Below are 19,288 nucleotides of genomic sequence, written 5' to 3' on the forward strand. Positions count from 1 at the left end.
ACTTCAGTATATACATAGAAAGAATATGTTCATATTTTCTAAATATATTTAAAAAGAATATTTTTTAAAACACATTTTTGGTAAATTGTTCCATTTGGCACATTAAGTCAGGGAAATTGGCTTTTGGAGAATTGGTCTGCTTCTGGAAAGCTCTTCTCTCCTCTTTTGCTTGTCTCAGGATTCACCACCTGCTTGGCACCTTCCTGGACCATCCTAAGAGAAGTGAGCTCTCTGCGTTTGTGAGTCTCGGTGCCCCGGGTGCCCTCGCTGGTTTTCCCTGCTGCCACGGAGCAATCATGACCCACCATCGAGTAAATTGAACCCCATTGCCAGTTACCCTGGAACACCCAGAGATGGCCCAGGGCAGCAGCTCCACCCAAAGTGACGCCTACAACCAGAGCGTTCACTCTGGCAACTTTGGGACACGCTTTTGAAACTGCTGTGTGCTTTCTCCACCTAGTACATCTTCAGAAACAGATCTCTCCTGCACCCCCAAATGTTTGCGATGGTCCACTGTACTGCGCCAGCCATTTCCAAGTGTATTCAGGGTATGTTTTGTGGCCTGTACATTTGTCAGACCATGCCAAACAACTTCTCCTAGCCTGATGAAAATCCATCCAGTTCTTTTTGCATAAAATGGAAACGACCAGATATACAGTTTTATTTTTAAAACATAAGTTCCTTGTAAAGTCTGTTGTCTGCTTAAGGGTATTTGTCATGTTTCTCTTATCTGCTTGGATAATCTCTGAGGACAGGGACTGAAGCCTAAATCTGTACGCCTTCTCCCAACACACATACACACATATTCACTTATGCACGCGCACACACACGTACACTCATGTGCACGCACACACATATTTTCACAATAGTGGATCCCCTGATTGCGCTGCAAGGAGAGCAGTGCCCCATCCATTAATGAGACACAGCGTGCAGTCGGCCCCCTGGATCGGAAGCTCTCATGATGTTTTTAATGTAGTTTTATCGCACCGCCGTTGCCAATCAGTCACAGAAGCCATTCAGACGGCACTGGAGCTGAAAGGTGAAGCCAAAACAGCCCATGCTCGCGAGAGTGGTTCCAGGATTGATTAGCGGACTTGACATTTCTCCATTCAGGGGCTTTTAGGACTTGGCAGTGAGCACACACAGATTGGGGTGTCCAAATTCCTCACGCAGGTCCTGACCAACTGGTCCCCACCCATCCCATGTACACACACACCTATGCCACAGACACACACATCCCACCCCATGTGCACATGCTCACCCACGTGTGTGCTCACAGATGTACACACCCCATCTCACGCACATATGTTCAGCTACACATGTGCTCACAGATGCATATCCTCCACCCTGTGTGCACACGCTCACCATGTGTATGCTCACAGACCTGTACATCCTACTCCATGTAAACATGCTCACCTATGCACACATGGACACACAACCCACCCTGTGTACACATGTCACCCACATGTGTGTTCACACGCATGCGCACACTCCATCCTGTGTATACACACTCACCACGTGTGTGCTCACAGACACACATGCCCCATCCCATGTGCACATGCTTACTCATGTGTGTGCTCACAAACATGCATACTCTACCCCGTGTGCATGTGCTCACCTGACACACATCGACACACATGCCCGATGCTGCGTGCACACACTCACCCACACACACGGACACGCATGCCCAAATCAGCCCTGGCACTGACCTGTCTGGAGATGATGAGCTTTCCCAGTGGCATGGGGGCTCCGTTTTCTGTCGCTATCCTCTTCAAGGTCGTGATGGCCTTTTCCTGGTTCCCGGACAGCACGTCATACCTTGCACTCTCAGGCAGCCACTGTGGGGACAGGAGACCCAGGAGTGCCCAGTGAGGGTGGAACAGAACACGGGTTCCAGCCACAAACTCTCGTCTGTATGTGTTGACAAGACTGGGGGCTCTGGAGCCAGGGGCCTGACTTCGAATCCCAGCTCTACCATCTATTGTATCAGGTGTGTGACCTAATGGTGGCTCAGTGGTTAAGAGCTCAGCTGCTAACCAAAAGGTTGGCAGTTTGAATCTACCAGCCGCTCCTTGGAAACCCTACGGGACAGTCCTACTCTGTCCTATAGGGTCGGTACGAGTTGGAGTCGACTCGATGGCAACGGGTTTTTTTTTTTTTTTTGGGGGGGGGGTGTGACCTTGAGTAATTACTTGACCTCTCTGTGCCTCCATTTCCCCAACCATAAAATGGGGATAATAATAGATTCTACTTCTAAGGTTGCTGAGAGGATTAAATGAGACAATCCAGGCAAGGTGTTTAGCACAGTATCTGGCACGGGTTAGATGGTAGCTCATAACAATAACACTTTGTCACTGCTATTTTTTTTTTATTATTACTACTGCTTGGAGCCACTTTCAGAGTCCCAGGAAGGGAGGAATTAAATTAAGACTGCCACTCCCACCATCATCAGAAACCTCACCCTCATCTTTCAGGAAACTATCCCCCACCTGTGTGTCTTGCATCATCTTGCAAACTCAGCCCAAGAAAACAGGCCTAATGGAGCCCCAACCCTAAGTGAGCAGAAAAATACATTTCTGTAAAAACGAAGCACCAGCTATCTGTGAAACTGTAGGCTTAGTGGAGTAGTAGAAAGAACATCTGATTCAAATTATAGTTCTGGCTCTAATTTGCTGTGTGCCCTTGGGCAAATCAATCCATCTCTCTGGGCCTCTGTTTTCTCATCAGTAAAACAAGGAGGTAGCACAGATTGTGAACGTCCACTAAAATTCTTGCTTCCCCTTTCATAGTTTAGAGTTGTCCTGGGAAATGGCTGCCCAAGGAAGGACTACATTTCCCGGTCTTCCTTGCAGAAGATGAGGCCACGCGATTTGTTCTCACCAACGGCATATGAGCAGAACATTCCTGGCTAAGGTATTTAAGAGACGAGTATGCCGTTACCACCTGCCCTTCCTCAGTCTGATGTTTGCATGCAGAAGACTCCAAAGACCTAGAGAATGGCAGAGTCACAAGCTGGAAGGAACCTGGGCCAAGAATCACACCTGCCAGCCAGCAGCACCCATCTGGACTATTATGTGTGTGAGAAATAAACTCCTACTGTGTTAAGTTACTGGATTTGTAGGCTTTATTTGTTATAGCTGGTGTCATCCTAATACTATTTTAAGCATCCTAGGGTTAATCACAGTCCTACCTCATATGGTGATTAGGAATATATATGAGAATGCATGTAAAGAGCCTAGCACAGAGCCTGCTACGTAGCTAGGGTCAGGAATTATTATATTACTGTCATTACCAGGGATTATTGTAGTATTTACCACAGAGGAGACCCAATCACTTAAGGCTTATTTTGGAGCCCCAGTGGCTATAAAACGTTTCGGATGTGGTGTATGCATGAAATGATAACTGTGTGAGGTGATATTGTTAGGGGGTGTGTTTTGCATAGAGCTGAGATGGGGGGATCATTTGAGCTCCTGGAACCAGCCCTACCTGAAGCCAGTTTTTTGACTTTCTCTAATAGGCCTATTCCTCTCTTTTGCTCAAGCCAGTTTGAATTAGGTTTCTGTCACAACATAAGAGTCCCAACTAATCAAATACAGTCACCTTAAGTGTAGATCACGTAGAGGTAGGAGCCCAGGCATCCTCCACTCCCAGCTATCTCAGAGAACATCCAGCAGTATCAGTTAGGAGGAAACACAACACCCAACACTGAGCTTACCCCAGGTCCTGTTCCCTTGTCTCACCTGACATAAAAAAAGAATCTTCAAAGGTGGCTTTGGTACCCTCCTTCACCCCTTCGATACTATGAAAGGGGAAGCAAGAATGTTAGTGGTACCAAGAGATAGTGGAGACCAAGGGGCCAGGGAGCAAAGGCTGAGATCTCTTAAAGGATACCTACAAAACACAGGATGGCAAAGAGGAAGAGTGGAACAGCCGAGAGGATGAGCAGCCAACGCCAGCCCAGGGTGGGCATCACGAATATAGCCAGGATCACCTCGAACACTGTCCCAATGGCCCAGAAGACCTGGCATGGGAGAATCAGGGTCAGTGGCAGGGAAGCACGGTCAACACATGTGAACACAGTTACACACTTAGAGGATAACTGAAAACAAGGGCATCTGAATGCTTAGCTCTTGGGTCATTAGGATCAGGGAGGTTAGAATGGCTACCACTTTTCCTGTGGTCCACGTGGTTAGACTAAGGCCGCCATATTGTCCATCTTCTGAGGGTACTATTCATACTGTATAATATTTGTATGGTGCCCCTGGAGTTGTGCAATGTGGCAGCTCTGGTTAAGAAGATTAACATGATCAATACCGTATGAGGCCCATATGGTAGTGAACACATGGGTTTTTGTCTGTTGACATCCATCTCCTTCACCCAACAGTGCCCAGTATTCTTTATCAGAATTGCCTCTTCCCTGTGGAGATGAAAATCTCTGTTTGCCTCTCTGGAGTCACTAGCCACCCTTTTTCACCTTGCTGTCTGTGTGGATGGCATCGACAGGCTGCCTTGCCCTCTGGCTTCCCCCTGGGTCTAGGCAATGGGGAGATCTACAGGAGATGGGAGGGAGGGAAGAAGGAGAGAGAGGTTGGGGTATTTATTCCCTTGGCTTCCTCCCAGTGGGGTAGTCATGGGCTGGCTGCAGTCTTCAGCCAAAGGTCATAGCTCCTGTCAGGTGGGCTTCACCATACAACTCTCTCTTGGGCTGCTAATTACTCCCTTTTTTGCCCCTTTGGAGTCCCTGGCTGGTGCAAACAGTTAATGTGCTTAGCTAATAACTGAAAGGTTGGCTGTTTGAGTCCACCCAGAGGTGCCTTGGAAGAAAACCCCAGCAATCTACTTCTGAAGAATCACCCAATGAAAACCCTATGGAGCACAGTTCTATCCTGACACACATGGAATCACCACGAGTTAGAATCGACTCAACAACAATGGGTGGGTTTTTTTTTTGTGTGTGTGTGTGTGTGGCTTCTTCAGGCCTACCATGGTGACACCCCTGAGGGGACTTTATTAATAGTTCTTTTATTAAATCTTCCTCCTCAGTTCTGGAAGATCCCAAATCCTCTTTTGATTAAATCAACCTCCCTAAATCCCCTTTTGATTAAATTAACCACAGTCTGGTTCTGTTGCTGACAACCAGGGGCGATAGTCAAAATGTCTACCAACTGGTACAGCAAGGGCACTGACCCGTGAGAATGATGGAGGCCAGCCACAGTGTGCAAGTCTTGGAGCTGCCCCCGCTCTACCCTCATGGTGCCAAGAGTGAACTCTTTTGTTGGTGGATTATGGGGAGTTCTAGGGGATCCTAAGAGCGACAGGGTGTCAGGCAACAAGGGCAGTTAAGGTTTATGATCCGCTGGCATCGACACATTTCAATATTTAAAACAACTGATTCGTCCATCCTAGTGTGGACCAGCTGACTTTGAGCCCTAATTGGCTCAGGAGTGGATAAAGTCAGGACAGTTAACTTGGCGTGTGGGGTTAATGTGGCCAGTATTTTCAGCGTGGTCACAGTGATTGTCACTGTGGATATCAGTGTCTGTTGTTGTTAGATACTGTTCTGACTCATAGTAACACCATGTATAACAGAACAAAACATTGCCCAGACCTGTGCCATCCTTACAATCATGGCTGTGTTTGAGCCCATTGTTACAGCCACTGTGTCAATCCACCTTGCTGAGGGTCTTACTTTTTTTGAGTGACCCTCTGCTTTACCAAGCAGTGTCTAGCAAGAGTAAGTAGCTATTCTGCCACTGCCTGGTGGAGGGGGCCGTTGGGCAGCCCCCAAGATCATTCAGATCATGCTTGGAAAATGGGTCGCATGATCCTGGCAGAATGGGGGCTTGAGAGGGACTGGTTAGACCAAAAGTGTTTTAAGGCAGGACTACAGACCACTATATTGAACGATGTCAGAAGTATCAAAACAAGATGGAAGGAATACACAGAGTTGCTGTACCAAATAGAATTGGTCGATGTTCAACCATTTCAGGAGGTAGCATATGATCAGGAACTGATGGTACTGAAGGAAGAAGCCCAAGCTGCGCTGAAGGCACTGGCGAAAGACAAGGCTCCAAGAATTGACAGAACACCAACTGAGATGTTTCAACAAACGGATACAGCACGAGAAGCGCTCACTCGTCTCTGCCAAGAAATTTGGAAGCCAGCTACCTGGCCCACAGACTGGAAGAGATCCCCATTTGGGCCCATTTCAAAGAAAGGTGATCCAACAGAATATGGAAATTATTGAACAATATCATTAATATCACATGCAAGGAAAATTTTGCTGACGATAACTCAAAAGCAGTTGTACAGCCTCCGTGTACAACTATACAGAGCAGACCATGTCCCATCTGCCTCAAGCCCAGAACACAGCTGTGCCCAGTCACCTCAACGTCACTTCTGTTGATCCCTATGGCAGACACCTATTGCTGAACTCGGGCTCTGCTGTCACCTGAGCTGCTATGGCTTCTTCTACAGCTGCCACTTCCGCTGCTGTGGAAGGGTCAGGAGCCCCCTGTGCTGCGCTGCAGCTTGGCTCCCACAGTTGAAGAGGGCTACAGTTAGGGGCCAGAGAGTGAGCTGTCTCACCAGCAGCTGCACAGAACTCTCTATGCGTGACATGGCCTAGTATGAGCAGGAAGGGGAGCGGTATGTGTGGTACTCAGCCTTTTAAAGACTGGAGATGATAGCGGGGTGGGTGTGGTTAAGATTCTATTTCCTTCTCTGGAAAGAGACCCATGCTTCACAGAGGAGGCTAGAGCCATCTGTTGGTTGTCCAGACAGTCTCCAAAAGGCGTAGTTATAGTCTTAAATATTTCTTCAGCTTAAGCCAGCAGTTCATTTGACCTGTTGAGTTCTTTGTGTGTGACTCCAACCAACTTGTTCCTTCTGGGAGAATAATAACATACTTAGTTTGTTAGTGAGAATATCGTTCTTTAATGGGGTGTGAGCAGATCTGGGTTTCAGACCAGTAGATAAGGGAGCTGACATTTGTTGAGTGCCCTCTGTACAGGAAACCTTGGTGGTGTGGTGCTTAAAATCTACAGCTGCTGCCCAAAAGGTCGGCAGTTCGAATCTACCAGGCAGTCCTTGGAAACCCTATGGGGCAGCTCTACTCTGTGCTATAACCAAAGTAACCACTGCTGTTGAGTCGATTCTGACTCATAGCGACCCTATAGGACAGAGTGGAAACCCTGGTGGCATAGTGCTTAAGCACTACGGTTGCTAACCAAGAGGTCAGCAGTTCAAATCTGCCAGGCATTGCTTGGAAACTCTATGGGGCAGTTCTACTCTGTCCCACAGGGTCACTATAAGTCGGAATTGACTCAACGGCAATGCGTTTGGTTTTCTCAGTGTACATTGTATCATTTAATCAACACAATAAGCCTCAAAGTGTCTTATTCCTCTCTTACAGGTGAGAGAAGTAAGGCTCCTAGATGTAAAGTATCTTGCCCAAAGTCTTCGGTAATCAAGAAGTAGAGTCAAGATTCAAACTCAGGTCTGGCTGATTCCAGAACCCGTTCTCTTCCCACTGGAAAAATCATTGTGGTTCAGGAGTCAGTACGGAAGGGAGAATTTTAACTTTAGACTTCCAGTTTGCTAATAAAATTGCTTCTTGGGTCATTAGCCTTTGTCAAAGGAAGCTATTCTTATATCATATGTCTACAAGCCAAAGAAAGTCCAATAAAATTTAGGTTGTTTAGTTCTAAGACGCTTGTTTGAAAGCTGCCTTTAGACGCCTCTGTCCCGTGGGAGTCCTTTCTTTATTGGTAATCCAGACTCCCTTGTTCCACATGTGCCTTGCTTTGTGGCCTATGATGATACCACTTAGAGCCTGGAGTTTTCCATTTCTTCCAGCAAGTTTTGTTTTGTTTTTTGTTTAAGAGAGGAGTATGTAAGGAATTACATAAACTGGTAATCTTCTGATGTGTATAAAATCCCACTTGTGGTGACCCTGAAAATTTCATTTTTCCTACTTCAGGAAATGCATACCAAAGATGTTGGAAGGTCAAGGATAATGAGGAGTATTAACCCACCCAAAAAGATTGATAAATAAATCTCTTCATCTGAGTGAAGAAAAAAAAAAATCTGTTGCAGCAGTACATTGATAAGGAACTGTTAGAAAGTCAAGCCAGATTCAGAAGAGGACCTGGAACCAGGGATATCATTGTTGATGTCAGATGGATCCTGGCTGAAAGCAGAGAATACCAGAAAGATGTTTACCTGTGTTTTATTGAGTATGCAAAGGCATTTGACTGGGTGAATTATAACAAATTATGGATAACGTTGCAAAGAATGGGAATTCCAGAACACTTAATTGTGCTCATGAGGAACCTGTACTTAGACCAAGAGGCTGTTGTTCAAACAGAACAAAGAGATACTGCGTGGTTTAAAATCAGGGAAGATGTGCATCTGGGTTGCATCCCTTCACCATACTTATTCAATCCGTATGCTGAGCAAATAATCTGAGAAGCTGGACTATATGAAGAAGAACGTCGCATCAGGATTAAAGGAAGACTCATTAACAGCTTGCAATATACAGGTGACACAACCTTCCTTGCTGAAAGTGAGGAAGACTTGAAGCACTTACTGATGATCAAAGACCACAGCCTTCAGTATGGATTGCATCTCAACATACGGATAACAAAAATCCTCACAACTGGAACAATAAGCAACGTCATGATAAAAAGAGAAAAGATTGAAGTTATCAAGGATTTCATTTTACTTGGATCCACAATCAACACCCATGGAAGCAGCAGTCAAGAAATCAAATGATGTATTGCATTGAGCAAATCTGCTGCAAAAGACCTTTTTAAAGTATTAAAAAGCAAAGATATTACTTTGACGACTAAAGGTGTGCCTGACCCAAGCCATGATATTTTCAATCACCTCATATGTATGTGAAAGCTGGACAGTGAATAAAGAAGACTGAAGAAGAATTGATGCCTTTGAATTATGGTGTTGGCAAAGAATATTGAATATACCATGGACTGCCAGAAGAATGAACAAGTCTGTCTTAGAAGTACAGCCAGAATGCTCCTTAGAATGTCTCATGTACTTTGGACATGTTATCAGGAGGAACCAGTCCCTAGAGAAGGACATCATTCTTGGTAGAAGTCGAGGCTCAGCGAAAAAAGAGGAAGACCCTCAATGAGATGATTGACACAGTAGTTGCAGCAATGGGCTCAATGCATAGCAACGATCCCGGGGATGGGGCAGGACAGGTCAGTGTTTCATTCTGTTGTACATAGGGTCACTATGAGTCGGAACTGACTCAATGGCAGCTAACTACAACACAGGCCACAGAGGTGGCCAAGAGTGGAACTCTCACACAGACAGAGACCAGTCTGGGTAGAAACGGGTGAAGAGCAATGATGTGGGCACAGACAGGGGCTTGGTACACTCAGCTACACTGGTCAGCACCAAGTCTCAGATAAAAGCCATTTCCAGTTCAAGAGGAACGTACCACCCACCTACCATTATTTTTTAAAAGGGAGATGGTAGATTGAATTTCTTTGTCAACTGAGGAATTTTTTCATATTGCAAAATAGCCATGTCAGAGTAGATACATCTGATCCACTGAAGTCTTTGCACACTGTTATATTTTCCTTAACTCCTTTTTCCTTCTCCCTAAGAACCTCCTTACTGTTGAGACTCTCCCATCAGAGACTCAGTATTCTCTAGAGATTCAGGCCCATCCTTCTTACCTCAATCAGCAAAATGCATTTCGCTCTGGCTTTCATGGGAAGGAACTCAGCATACAGCGTCACCCTGAGGAAGCAAAGAGAAAGAGCATTAAGGGCAGGACTGGATAGGAAGTTTGCTCCCATTTCCTGAATTTCTAGACCAACATTCCTCCAAGTGTGGTCTGTGGACCACTTACATCAGAATTTCCTGGGACAATGGCAGATCCCTAAGCCCCAGACAGACTCTCAGAGGTGGGGCCCTGAAATCTGCATTTTTAACTAACTCCCCAAATGATTCTCATATTTGATACCTGCTGCCATCAAGCCCTATCCACAACCCAGTAAATCCAGGGGAAAATATAGTGATTGAATCATGGGCAGCTTCCACCCAGAAAGTTCCCCAGGTTTCCCTCTCTCTCATGTCGCTAGTAATCTTAAAAGGCCATTCATTCTGTAGGATACCCCTCACCCTGAGTCCATCTGATGTTTCCTTGTCTCTAGACTCAGGTCGTGTTTTCTTGGCAGGAATATCACAGAAATGATCCCCAGTTCTTTGGTGGCACGGGATGCCACCCCTCCCATCGCCAGCAATAAGTGACTTTCATCCCCTGATCAAGTTGATGTCTGACAGATTTTTCCCCCTGAGATTATTGTATTTTCCATTTTTGATTAATGAGTATTTTACGGAGAAATATTCAGAGCTTATGCCAATATCCTGTTCTCCATAGAACGTCTGTCACCAGCTTTAGCACTCATTAACTATTTCTGCCTGAATCAACCACCAGTCCGGTGGTAATCAAATGATATTTTTTATTTCCATCATTCCTTCTACATTTATTAGCTAACATTCTACTGTAAGGAAGAACATTCCATTCTCCTATTTATTTATTCAGTATGGACTTACAGATTTTTATTTTATTTAATAGGTTGTGACTCATTACAACCAGTATTAATTGATGCTCAGACTGTACAAGATCTGGCCAGGGGGAGCCCCTTTGAGCTAATCCTTGTATCTTTTTGACATGTCCCCACCATTCTTCCAGCTCTTCCTTACCTTCTGGCACAACAAGATGTCCAGACTCATTCCTTTCTCCAAACCTGGAGCCACCCATTTTTCTAAGGAGCCCTGGTTCCTTTTGGTGGAGGATGGTATTTAGAAACCAAGATCTGGATGCTAGGTGTGCTCATTGCTACTGGGGCATCTTTGCTTCTAGGCTCTTTCAGTGGACAGACCTAAGATCTCTCTCTTTCTCTCTCTCTGTTTGAACCCCTAGCTGAGATCATACTCAATACAAAATTTTGAATCCTATTTTTCATTTCATTTATAAATAAGCATATTTCTTTTATTCTGTAGGATACCCCTCACCCTGAGTCCATCTGATGCTTCCTTGTCCCCAGACTTGGGTCATGTTTTCTTGGCAGGAATATCACGGAAATGACGTTTCTATCATATATATTCCATCGTATACATGAACCATGATTTCCTTAATGATATCCACATTTTACTGAGCATCTACTATGTGCCAAACACTGCTCTAGATATTTTACATGGATTATTTCATACATCCAAGAGAATAGCAGTTGCAAAAGATTATACTGGTTATCTTGGATAACTTCTTTGCAATTTTACCCAATTTTCCAAATGGTATGTTTATATTACTTAAAAAAAAAAACAATAATAATAACAAAATAAGAAGCGTGTTTACCTTTACCCCACTAAACTAAGGTCAAATAACTAACTGTGCAACATGCAGACTAGTATATTCTAAGGGCAAAGTTACTCTTGTTCTTAGCTGTCAAGGATTTGTTTTTTAAATAAACCTAGAGCAAGCAGAGGGAGGCTCTGTGCACAGTAGTTAAGCACTTGGCTGCTAACCAAAAAGTTGGAGGTTCAAACCCACTAGCCACTCCACGGGAGAAAGATGTGGCAATCTGCTTCCAGAAAGATTACAGTCTTGGAAACTCAGTGGGGGCAGTTCTACTCCATCCTATAGGGTCACTGGGAGCCAGAATTGACTCAACAGCAACAGGTTTGGTGTTGTGTGCATGTTTTTTTTTTAATAGCATGCGGTCTTTTTATTTTTTTCTGTCTTAGTCATTTAGTGCTGCTATAACAGAAATACCACAAGTGGGTGACTTTAACAAAGAGAAATTTATTCTCTTACAGTCTAGGAGGCTAGAAGTCGTTAGTTCAGGACGCCACCTCCAGGGGAAGGCTTTCTCTCTCTGTCGGCTCTAGGGGAAGGTCTTTGTCATCAATCTTCCCCTGGTCTAGGAGCTTCTCGGTGTAGGGACCTCAGGTCCAAAGGACAGGCTATTTTTCTGGCTCTTATTTCTTGGTGCCATGAGGTCCCCATGTCTCTCTGTTCACTTCTCTCTTTTATTCCTCAAAAGAGATTGACTTAATACGCAACTTAGTCTTGTAGGTTGAGTCCTGCCTCGTTAACATAACTGCCTCTAATCTTGCCTCATTAACATCCTAGAAGTAGGATTTATAACACATAGGATAATCACATCAGATGACAAAATGATAGACAATCATACTGGGAATTATGGCCTACGCAAGATGACAGATATTTTGGAGGGGGGCACAATTCAATCCATCGCAATTCACCCTTTGGCCCCCCAAAATTCATGTCCTCACCACATGTAAAACATTCACCCCATCATATCAGAGCAAAAGTCTTAAATCCACTCCAAGTCCAAAATCCAAAAATTCCTCTTCATCTGTGAAATCTAAAATACAAGTTACCTGCTTCTAAAGTACAAAGGCAGAACAGGCTCGAAGTAGACATTTCCATCACAAATAGGAGAAATTGGAGGGAAAGATGGGATAACAGGCACCAAGCAAGTCAGCAGAACATATTACATTAGTATTCAAGGCTTGAAAATAATCTATTCTCTGATACCATTTACATAACAGCCACGCTGTCCAAACTCTAGGTGTTGGCCACACTCTCCAGATTCTGAGTGGAGGCCCCTCAGCCCTGGGCTTCAGCTCCACCTTCCAGGCCCACTGGAATGGCAACTCTGCTCCCTCAGACTTGGACAACCCCATTCTTCTAGTCCATCTGAGTGGCAACTCCACCCTTTGAGACTGAGGCCGCTCTGCTTCCTACGTTCCTTGGCCCCTCAGTCCCTCGGGCCTCACCGACTATGTCTGCCCTGCTTGGGCAAATGTTCCAAAGCTCTTTATCTCCACTGATAAGTGCTTGGAGACACTGCACTCCACCAGTAAACTTCGGCCAGAAGGCACTCAGCTCTCTTACTCCTAGCTCCGCTGATAAGTGCCTGAAGACACCCCGCTCCGCCAGGACCCTGCTCCGCCAGGAAGCCTCCTTTGCAAAGGCACTCAGCTCTTGCTCCATCAGTGGGCTCCAGTGCTGTCTCAAGCTATTCTCCTGGCTCAGGTTTCCTGGTGGTATAAGGTGCCCCTGTCTCCCTGCTCACTTCTCCCTTTTATATCTCAACAGGGATTGGTTTAAGACACAACCTCATCTTGTAGATTGACTCCTGCCTTGTTAACATAATTGCCTCTAATCCTGCCTCATTAACATCATAGAGGTTAAGATTTTCAACACATAGGAAAATCACATCAGATGACAAAATGGTGGACAATCACACAATACTGGGAATCATGGCCTAGCCAAGTTGATAGATATTTTAGTGGGATCTCATACCATCAAGTAAGTAGTGCTAGGACCAGAGTTTGTCCCTTGGACCCAGGGACCCTGTGCTGAGAACCTCCTAGTCCAGGGGAAGATTGATGACAAGGACATTCCTCCAGAGCCATTAGAGAGAGAAAGCCTTCCCCTGGGGATGAAGCCTTGAATTTGAACTTCTAGCCTACTAGACTGTGAGAAAATAAACTTCTCTTTGTTAAAGTCACCCACTTGTGGCATTTCTGTTATGGCAGCACTAGATAACTATCTTCCCTTTTTTTTCTCACTTAGTTTTAGAAGTAGTACATCAATGTATTACATTGTAAAAAATACTTTAGCAATAAATAAATACACAGAGTATATGATGATCCTTTCTCTTTCCTATGACACCTACTTCCATTCCCCTTCCCCGAAGCTATAATTAATAGCAGTTTGCTTTGCAAACTTCCAGCCCCTTCTTTATGTATGTAAATAAGTAAGTAAATAGGTTAGTAAGTAGATAAATAAATAAATTTAGGCAACCTGAATGATTGATTGATTTCTCTTCCTTCCTTTCCTTTCCCTCCCTCTTCCCTCCCTCCCTTCCCCCTCTTCCCTCTTCCCTTTCTCCCTTCCCTCCTCCATCCCTCCCTTCCCTCTTCTCTCCCTCTCTTCTCTCTTCCCTCCCTCCCTTCCCTCTTTCCTCTGTTCTTCCCTCCCTTCCTTACTTCTTCCCTCCCTTCCTTCCTTCTTTCTCATAACACAGCAGATGCTGCCAGCGTTCCACCCACAAAAATACCCCCATTCTTACCACTTCGATGCATGCCAGCCCAACTTCCAGTTGCCAGACCTGCAACTCTTTCCCCAAGGGCTTTCTCTGGTCACCAAAGCTTGCTTTGCCAACCTTTGTGGCAGGCCAGAAGTACAAAGGATTAAAACTTCCCAGAAACAGCCCTCAACAAATGACAGTTTCCTCATCTTTTGGGTCAATTTGGAGACAGGTGCTACAGAGTCTCCCAGAGCAATCTCCTTGCTCTTGAATCTTTGTGTCAGGATCTGCTTCCAGTAAGACGGTCTGGAAAATCTTTCCATATTAGTACACATAGATCTACCACATTATTTTAACAGCCGCAGAGTCTTCCCCATTGTGGCTGTACCATCCTTTATTTACCTACCCTCTGTTGATTAATACTTAAGTTGTTTTCAATTTCTGGAGTCCTTGGGTGTTGCAAATGGTTTAACGTACTTGGCTGCTAACCAAGAGGTTGGAGGTTTGAGTCCATCCCGAGGTGTCTCCAGAAGCAAAGCCTGGAGATCTACTTCCAAAAAATTAGCCACTAAAAAGCTAACGGAGCACAGTTCTACTAACACACATGGGGTCACCATGAGTCAGAGTCAACCCGAAGGTAACTGGTTTTTTCAATTTCTTGTTTTTGCAACCCATGCCACAAGAAACACCTTTTCCTGTAATTCCTGTGCCCCATATTCAGCCATTGTTTACAGCAGTTCATTATGAAAATGAGCTTCTTGATCTTCCTCCAAAGTATTGTGATTATTACAATCACACTGAAGAATGAAAGAATGAGCAACAAAATTAGCAAGGCCGAAGAGGCAGCTGACGCTGGCATAAATAAATTCCCGCTGCAAAGAACCGCGTTTACAGCACTTGGCAATTAGAGATCTGACCTTTGGGTCACATGCTTGGAAAGAAATGACCTGGGATCTCCATTTGGCATTTCTGCTTGGTCTTTGGAGGGGCCAGCAACGCCAAGGACAGGTTTATGAGCAAGTTCACCCTAGACACAAATCTGGAGCACTTTCTGAAGCAGGTTTCAAGGCACAGCAGATGGGCAGCGACCTGAGGTATTAATCTATAAGGGCAACATAAGGTGGGTGCCAGCTAATTAAGGTTCCCAGCTCAGCTTTTTACAGGACTAAAGTACACAGAGAGCCCTGGTGGCACAGTGGTTAAGAGTTTAGGCTGCTAACTAAAAGGTCAGCAGTTCAAATCCACCAGCTGTTCCTTGGAAACCCTATGGGGCGATTTGGGTTTTTTTTTTTTTTTTTTTTTTTAGTGTTGCTACGGGTCAGAATTGACCTGACGGTGATGGGTTTGGTTTTGGTTGGTAGTACACAGCACCCTCTACTGGAAAATAAAAAATAAAAAGCACCCGCCCAGAGCCAGCTTGCATCTTGAGTATTTTCGTGATGCAATTAGAGATGACTGTCACTTTTTGTGCTTATTTGCATTTTCTAAATTTTCTAAAGTGCAAATACATTGTTTGTAATGATAAAAATAAATGTATCGTTAACTGCCTTACGTTAACTAAAGTCGGTTATTTTTTGATGCCCCTCAATAGGCATACAATTACGTGGCATCCTCCTAAACGTGGTTCCTCTTTCCTGCCTGAAAGGGAATTGAACATGTTCAGACCCACAAGCTCATATTCACCTTCCCAGAATCATCACTAAATAAGTACCAGGGACTCGGCGAGCATTCACGATTTACCAGGGCCTTATGGAGCCCCTGGGTGGTGTAAATCGTCAACGTGTTGCTTAACCAAAAGGCTGGAGGTTCAAGCCCACCCAGAGGTATCTTGGAAGAGGGCCTGGCAATCTACTTCTGAAAAAGCAGCCATGGAGCACAGCTCTACTCTGACACACGGGGGGTCATCATGAGTCAGAGTGGATTCCCCCGCAACTGGTTTCTGAATATATATGCTCAGAACCCTTTCAGCAATGTTTACTCAACATGGTAAGAACTTTGGCTTCAGATAGACCTGGATTCGAACCCAGTTTTTCCATGTGGTAGATTGGTTTGCAAAAATGGCCTCAAGTGCCCCTCCCCCCATCCACCTGCACATCTATGCTCTATTGCAATGTGACTTGAATCTAGGATGGCTTTGTGATTTGCTTGGACCAACAGAATGTAGCAGAAATGATGTGTCAGTTTCAAGCCTAGGCCTCAAGAGGCCTTGTAGCTTCTGCTTGCTCTCTTGGAGCCCTGCCCAGGTGCCATGTGAGTAAGCCCGAGCTAGCCTGCTGGAGCATAACAGGCATGTAGAGCAGAGATGAGTCAGCTGCGGCCATGCTTAACCAGCCAGCCCTCGGTTAAGTCAGCAGTTGATTGAAGCCACTTGAGTGAGCCCTGCCAAGACCAGAAGAACCACCAAACCACTACACTGCAGAACCATGAGTGAAATAAATGGTTGCTGTTTTAAGCCATAAATGTTGGCGTAGTTTGTTACAAAGCAAAAGCTAACCTACACACCACTTAGGGAGTCCCTGGGTGGCACAAACAGTTAAGTGCTCAACTACTAGTTGGAGGCTCAGACCCCTCAGAGATGTCTCGGAAGACAGCCCTGGCAATCTGCTTCCAAAAGGTCACCGTTTGAAAACCCTATGGAGCAGTTCTACTCTGCACATGTGGGGTCGCCATGAATTGGAATCGACTCAATAGCAACTAACAACAACACACACTGCTTAATAGCTGTTTGACCTCAAGCAACTCACTTTATGAGCGCAGGGCCTCAGTCTTCTCAACTGTATAACGGGCATAATAAGGTTGCTGAATGGACAAAACGAGGTATCGAGAGGAGAGCACTTACATAATGCCTAGGACTTGGTAAGCTTGGTAAGCTGATATTACTATTTTTATTATCATCCTCACTATTAATGTTATTATTGCCATTATCACCAAGGACCAATGTGAATATCTACTCTGGGGGAAGGAAGAAAGTAAAGAAGAAAGAGAGGGAGAAATGGAAGGACACAGAAAGGCACAGAGCAATTCAGAGGGCTAGGCTTCTTATTAATAATTTGTATTTATATTAAAAATCCAGAATCTACCACAAGGACTTTCGGTTGCCAAGCCTTTAAAAATTATACAGCTAAATCTTACTCATTTGGTCTCGTGAGGTTGTGCAATTGGGTAAAGCTGTGCTAAATTAATGGAAAGTCTTAATTACATTTAATTACATCAGAAAATATCTTCAACTAAATGTTTCCAAATAATGAGCTGAGGGGAGCCATTTTTGTAACTAGATAAGAACATCGTCGAAGGTATAATTATTTTTATCTAAACAGTTATAGTGCAGAGAAACTCCTGTCTCTCTTGGGTGGTTAAATATTTCTTTTGTAACTTTGTTCATAGTTTTTACTTGTCCTCTTCAGAGATAAAAGAACCATATAGTGGAGTGGTTAAAGAGAATACGTTTGGAGGATCATCATAAAAAAAACCGTTGCCATCGAGTCGATTCTGACTCATAGCAACCCTATAGGACAGAGTAGAACTGCCCCACAGAGCTTCCGAGGAGCGCCTGGTGGATTCAAACTGCTGACTTTTTGGTTAGCAGCCATAGCATTTAACCGCTATGCCACCAGGGTTTCCTTGGAGGATCAAGGCACCCTTAAATCCCAGCTCTGCCATTTATAGCTGCGTGAGCCTGAGCACGTTCCTTAACTTCTCTAAAGCCCCAGCTTTCTTACCTGTAAATGGAGATGATAATACCTGTATCTCAAGGTTTTGAGAGTTTTTAAATGGTCATATACGTAAACCACAGGGCCCAGGGCCTAGCATGCAGTAACAGCTCAAAAAAATAAATAAATAAAAACAGGAGGACTAGAGTATTATTCAATTAAAAACAAACAAATAAACAAAACCTATTACCATCGAGTCAATTCTACCTCACGGCAACCCCATGTGTTACAAAGTAGAACTGTGCTATAGAGTTTTCTTTCTTGTTGTTATTGTCAAAACGGTGTTTGCCAACTCAACACTTATCAGGTGTACTATTTCATGATATCAGTTACCTTAATCATGTTGTGTAACCATCACGCATCATCGTACAGGGTTTTTTTTTTATTGTAATCTTTACAGAAGCAGATTGGCAGGCCTTTTTTTCCGTGGTGCCGCTGGGTGGGTTCAAACCACCAACCTTTAGGTTAGTAGCCAAGAGCAAACCATTTAAAAGGAACAGCTAAGTGGAGAGACCTGACCTTTGAGGTATGTAGGTGGGGGGCAGGCACGCTTTAAGGAATGCTTTAGTCAAAGTTTAATTTTTTTTTTCCTAATTTTTCTCATTATTGGTGCTGGAGTCTCTGCTTTGCTACTCTTTCCATCCCCAAAGCCCATGCTGGGAGCCCTAAGGCAAAAATGAAAAAAAAAAAAAATCTCCTTTGTGGTCGAGTTGATTCCGACCCCGTGTATTACAGAGTAGAACTGTGCTCCGTAGCATTTTCTTGGCTGTAACCTTTATGAAAGGAAACCTTGGTGGCACAATGGTTAAGTGCTTGGCTGCTAGCTGAAAGGTCAGCGGTTCAAACCCACCAGCTGCTTCGAGGGTGAAAGATGTGACAGTCTGCTTCCCTAAAGATCACGGTCTTGGAAACCCTATGGGGCAGTTCTACTACATCCTATAGGGTCCAATTGAGTTGATGGCGATGGGTTTTGGTTTTTTAATCTTTATAGAAGCAGACTGCCAGGCCTTTCTTCCTTGACACCACCAGGTGGGTTCAAAACACCAACCTCTAGATTGATTGCCAAGGGCAAACTGCTCATGCCACCTAGGGAGCTCTATTGCTGTTGGGTAGATTCTGATTCAGGGCAGCCCTCTGTGTCCCCAAAGCCTGTGCTGAGAGCCCTAATGCAGATGCCTCATTTTAGTTTGCAGCATCTACAAACACAGGCCTGGAGAGAGGGAGAGATACGGCCTTGCCAGCTGCTCTCTATCCTATATTTTATGCCTGTGGTGTCCTGCCCTCTCACCTGCACTGCTGGCTCTGGGGTGGGCATTTCTCCCGGAGTCCATTGGGATGAAGCTCTTTCCCCTTTGCAGCCCTTTCCCTTTTGCTGTTTTAAGATGTGGTTTTCTCTACTCTAGTAACTCTGCTAGGAGTGGTGCAAATGGTTAAGTGTTGGACTACTAACCGAGAGGCACCTTGGAAGGCAGGCATGGCGAT

General features: G+C 44.7%; 1 protein-coding gene across 1 annotated transcript in view; it reads right to left on the reverse strand.

Moving 5' to 3' along the window:
* The window catches only part of SVOP (SV2 related protein), an 81,037-nt gene that overhangs the window by 19,052 nt on the left and 42,697 nt on the right, over positions 1 to 19,288 (reverse strand). The window contains exons 7-9 of the mRNA XM_049865908.1: positions 9,708 to 9,771; positions 3,896 to 4,021; positions 1,710 to 1,838 (exon numbers count right to left, since the gene is read on the reverse strand). Coding sequence (XP_049721865.1) covers positions 1,710 to 1,838; positions 3,896 to 4,021; positions 9,708 to 9,771 — 319 coding nt within the window. The remainder of the gene's footprint in view (positions 1 to 1,709; positions 1,839 to 3,895; positions 4,022 to 9,707; positions 9,772 to 19,288) is intronic.

This window comes from Elephas maximus, chromosome 22 (assembly GCF_024166365.1).
Source record: "Elephas maximus indicus isolate mEleMax1 chromosome 22, mEleMax1 primary haplotype, whole genome shotgun sequence".
Classification (NCBI taxonomy): Eukaryota; Metazoa; Chordata; class Mammalia; order Proboscidea; family Elephantidae; genus Elephas; species Elephas maximus.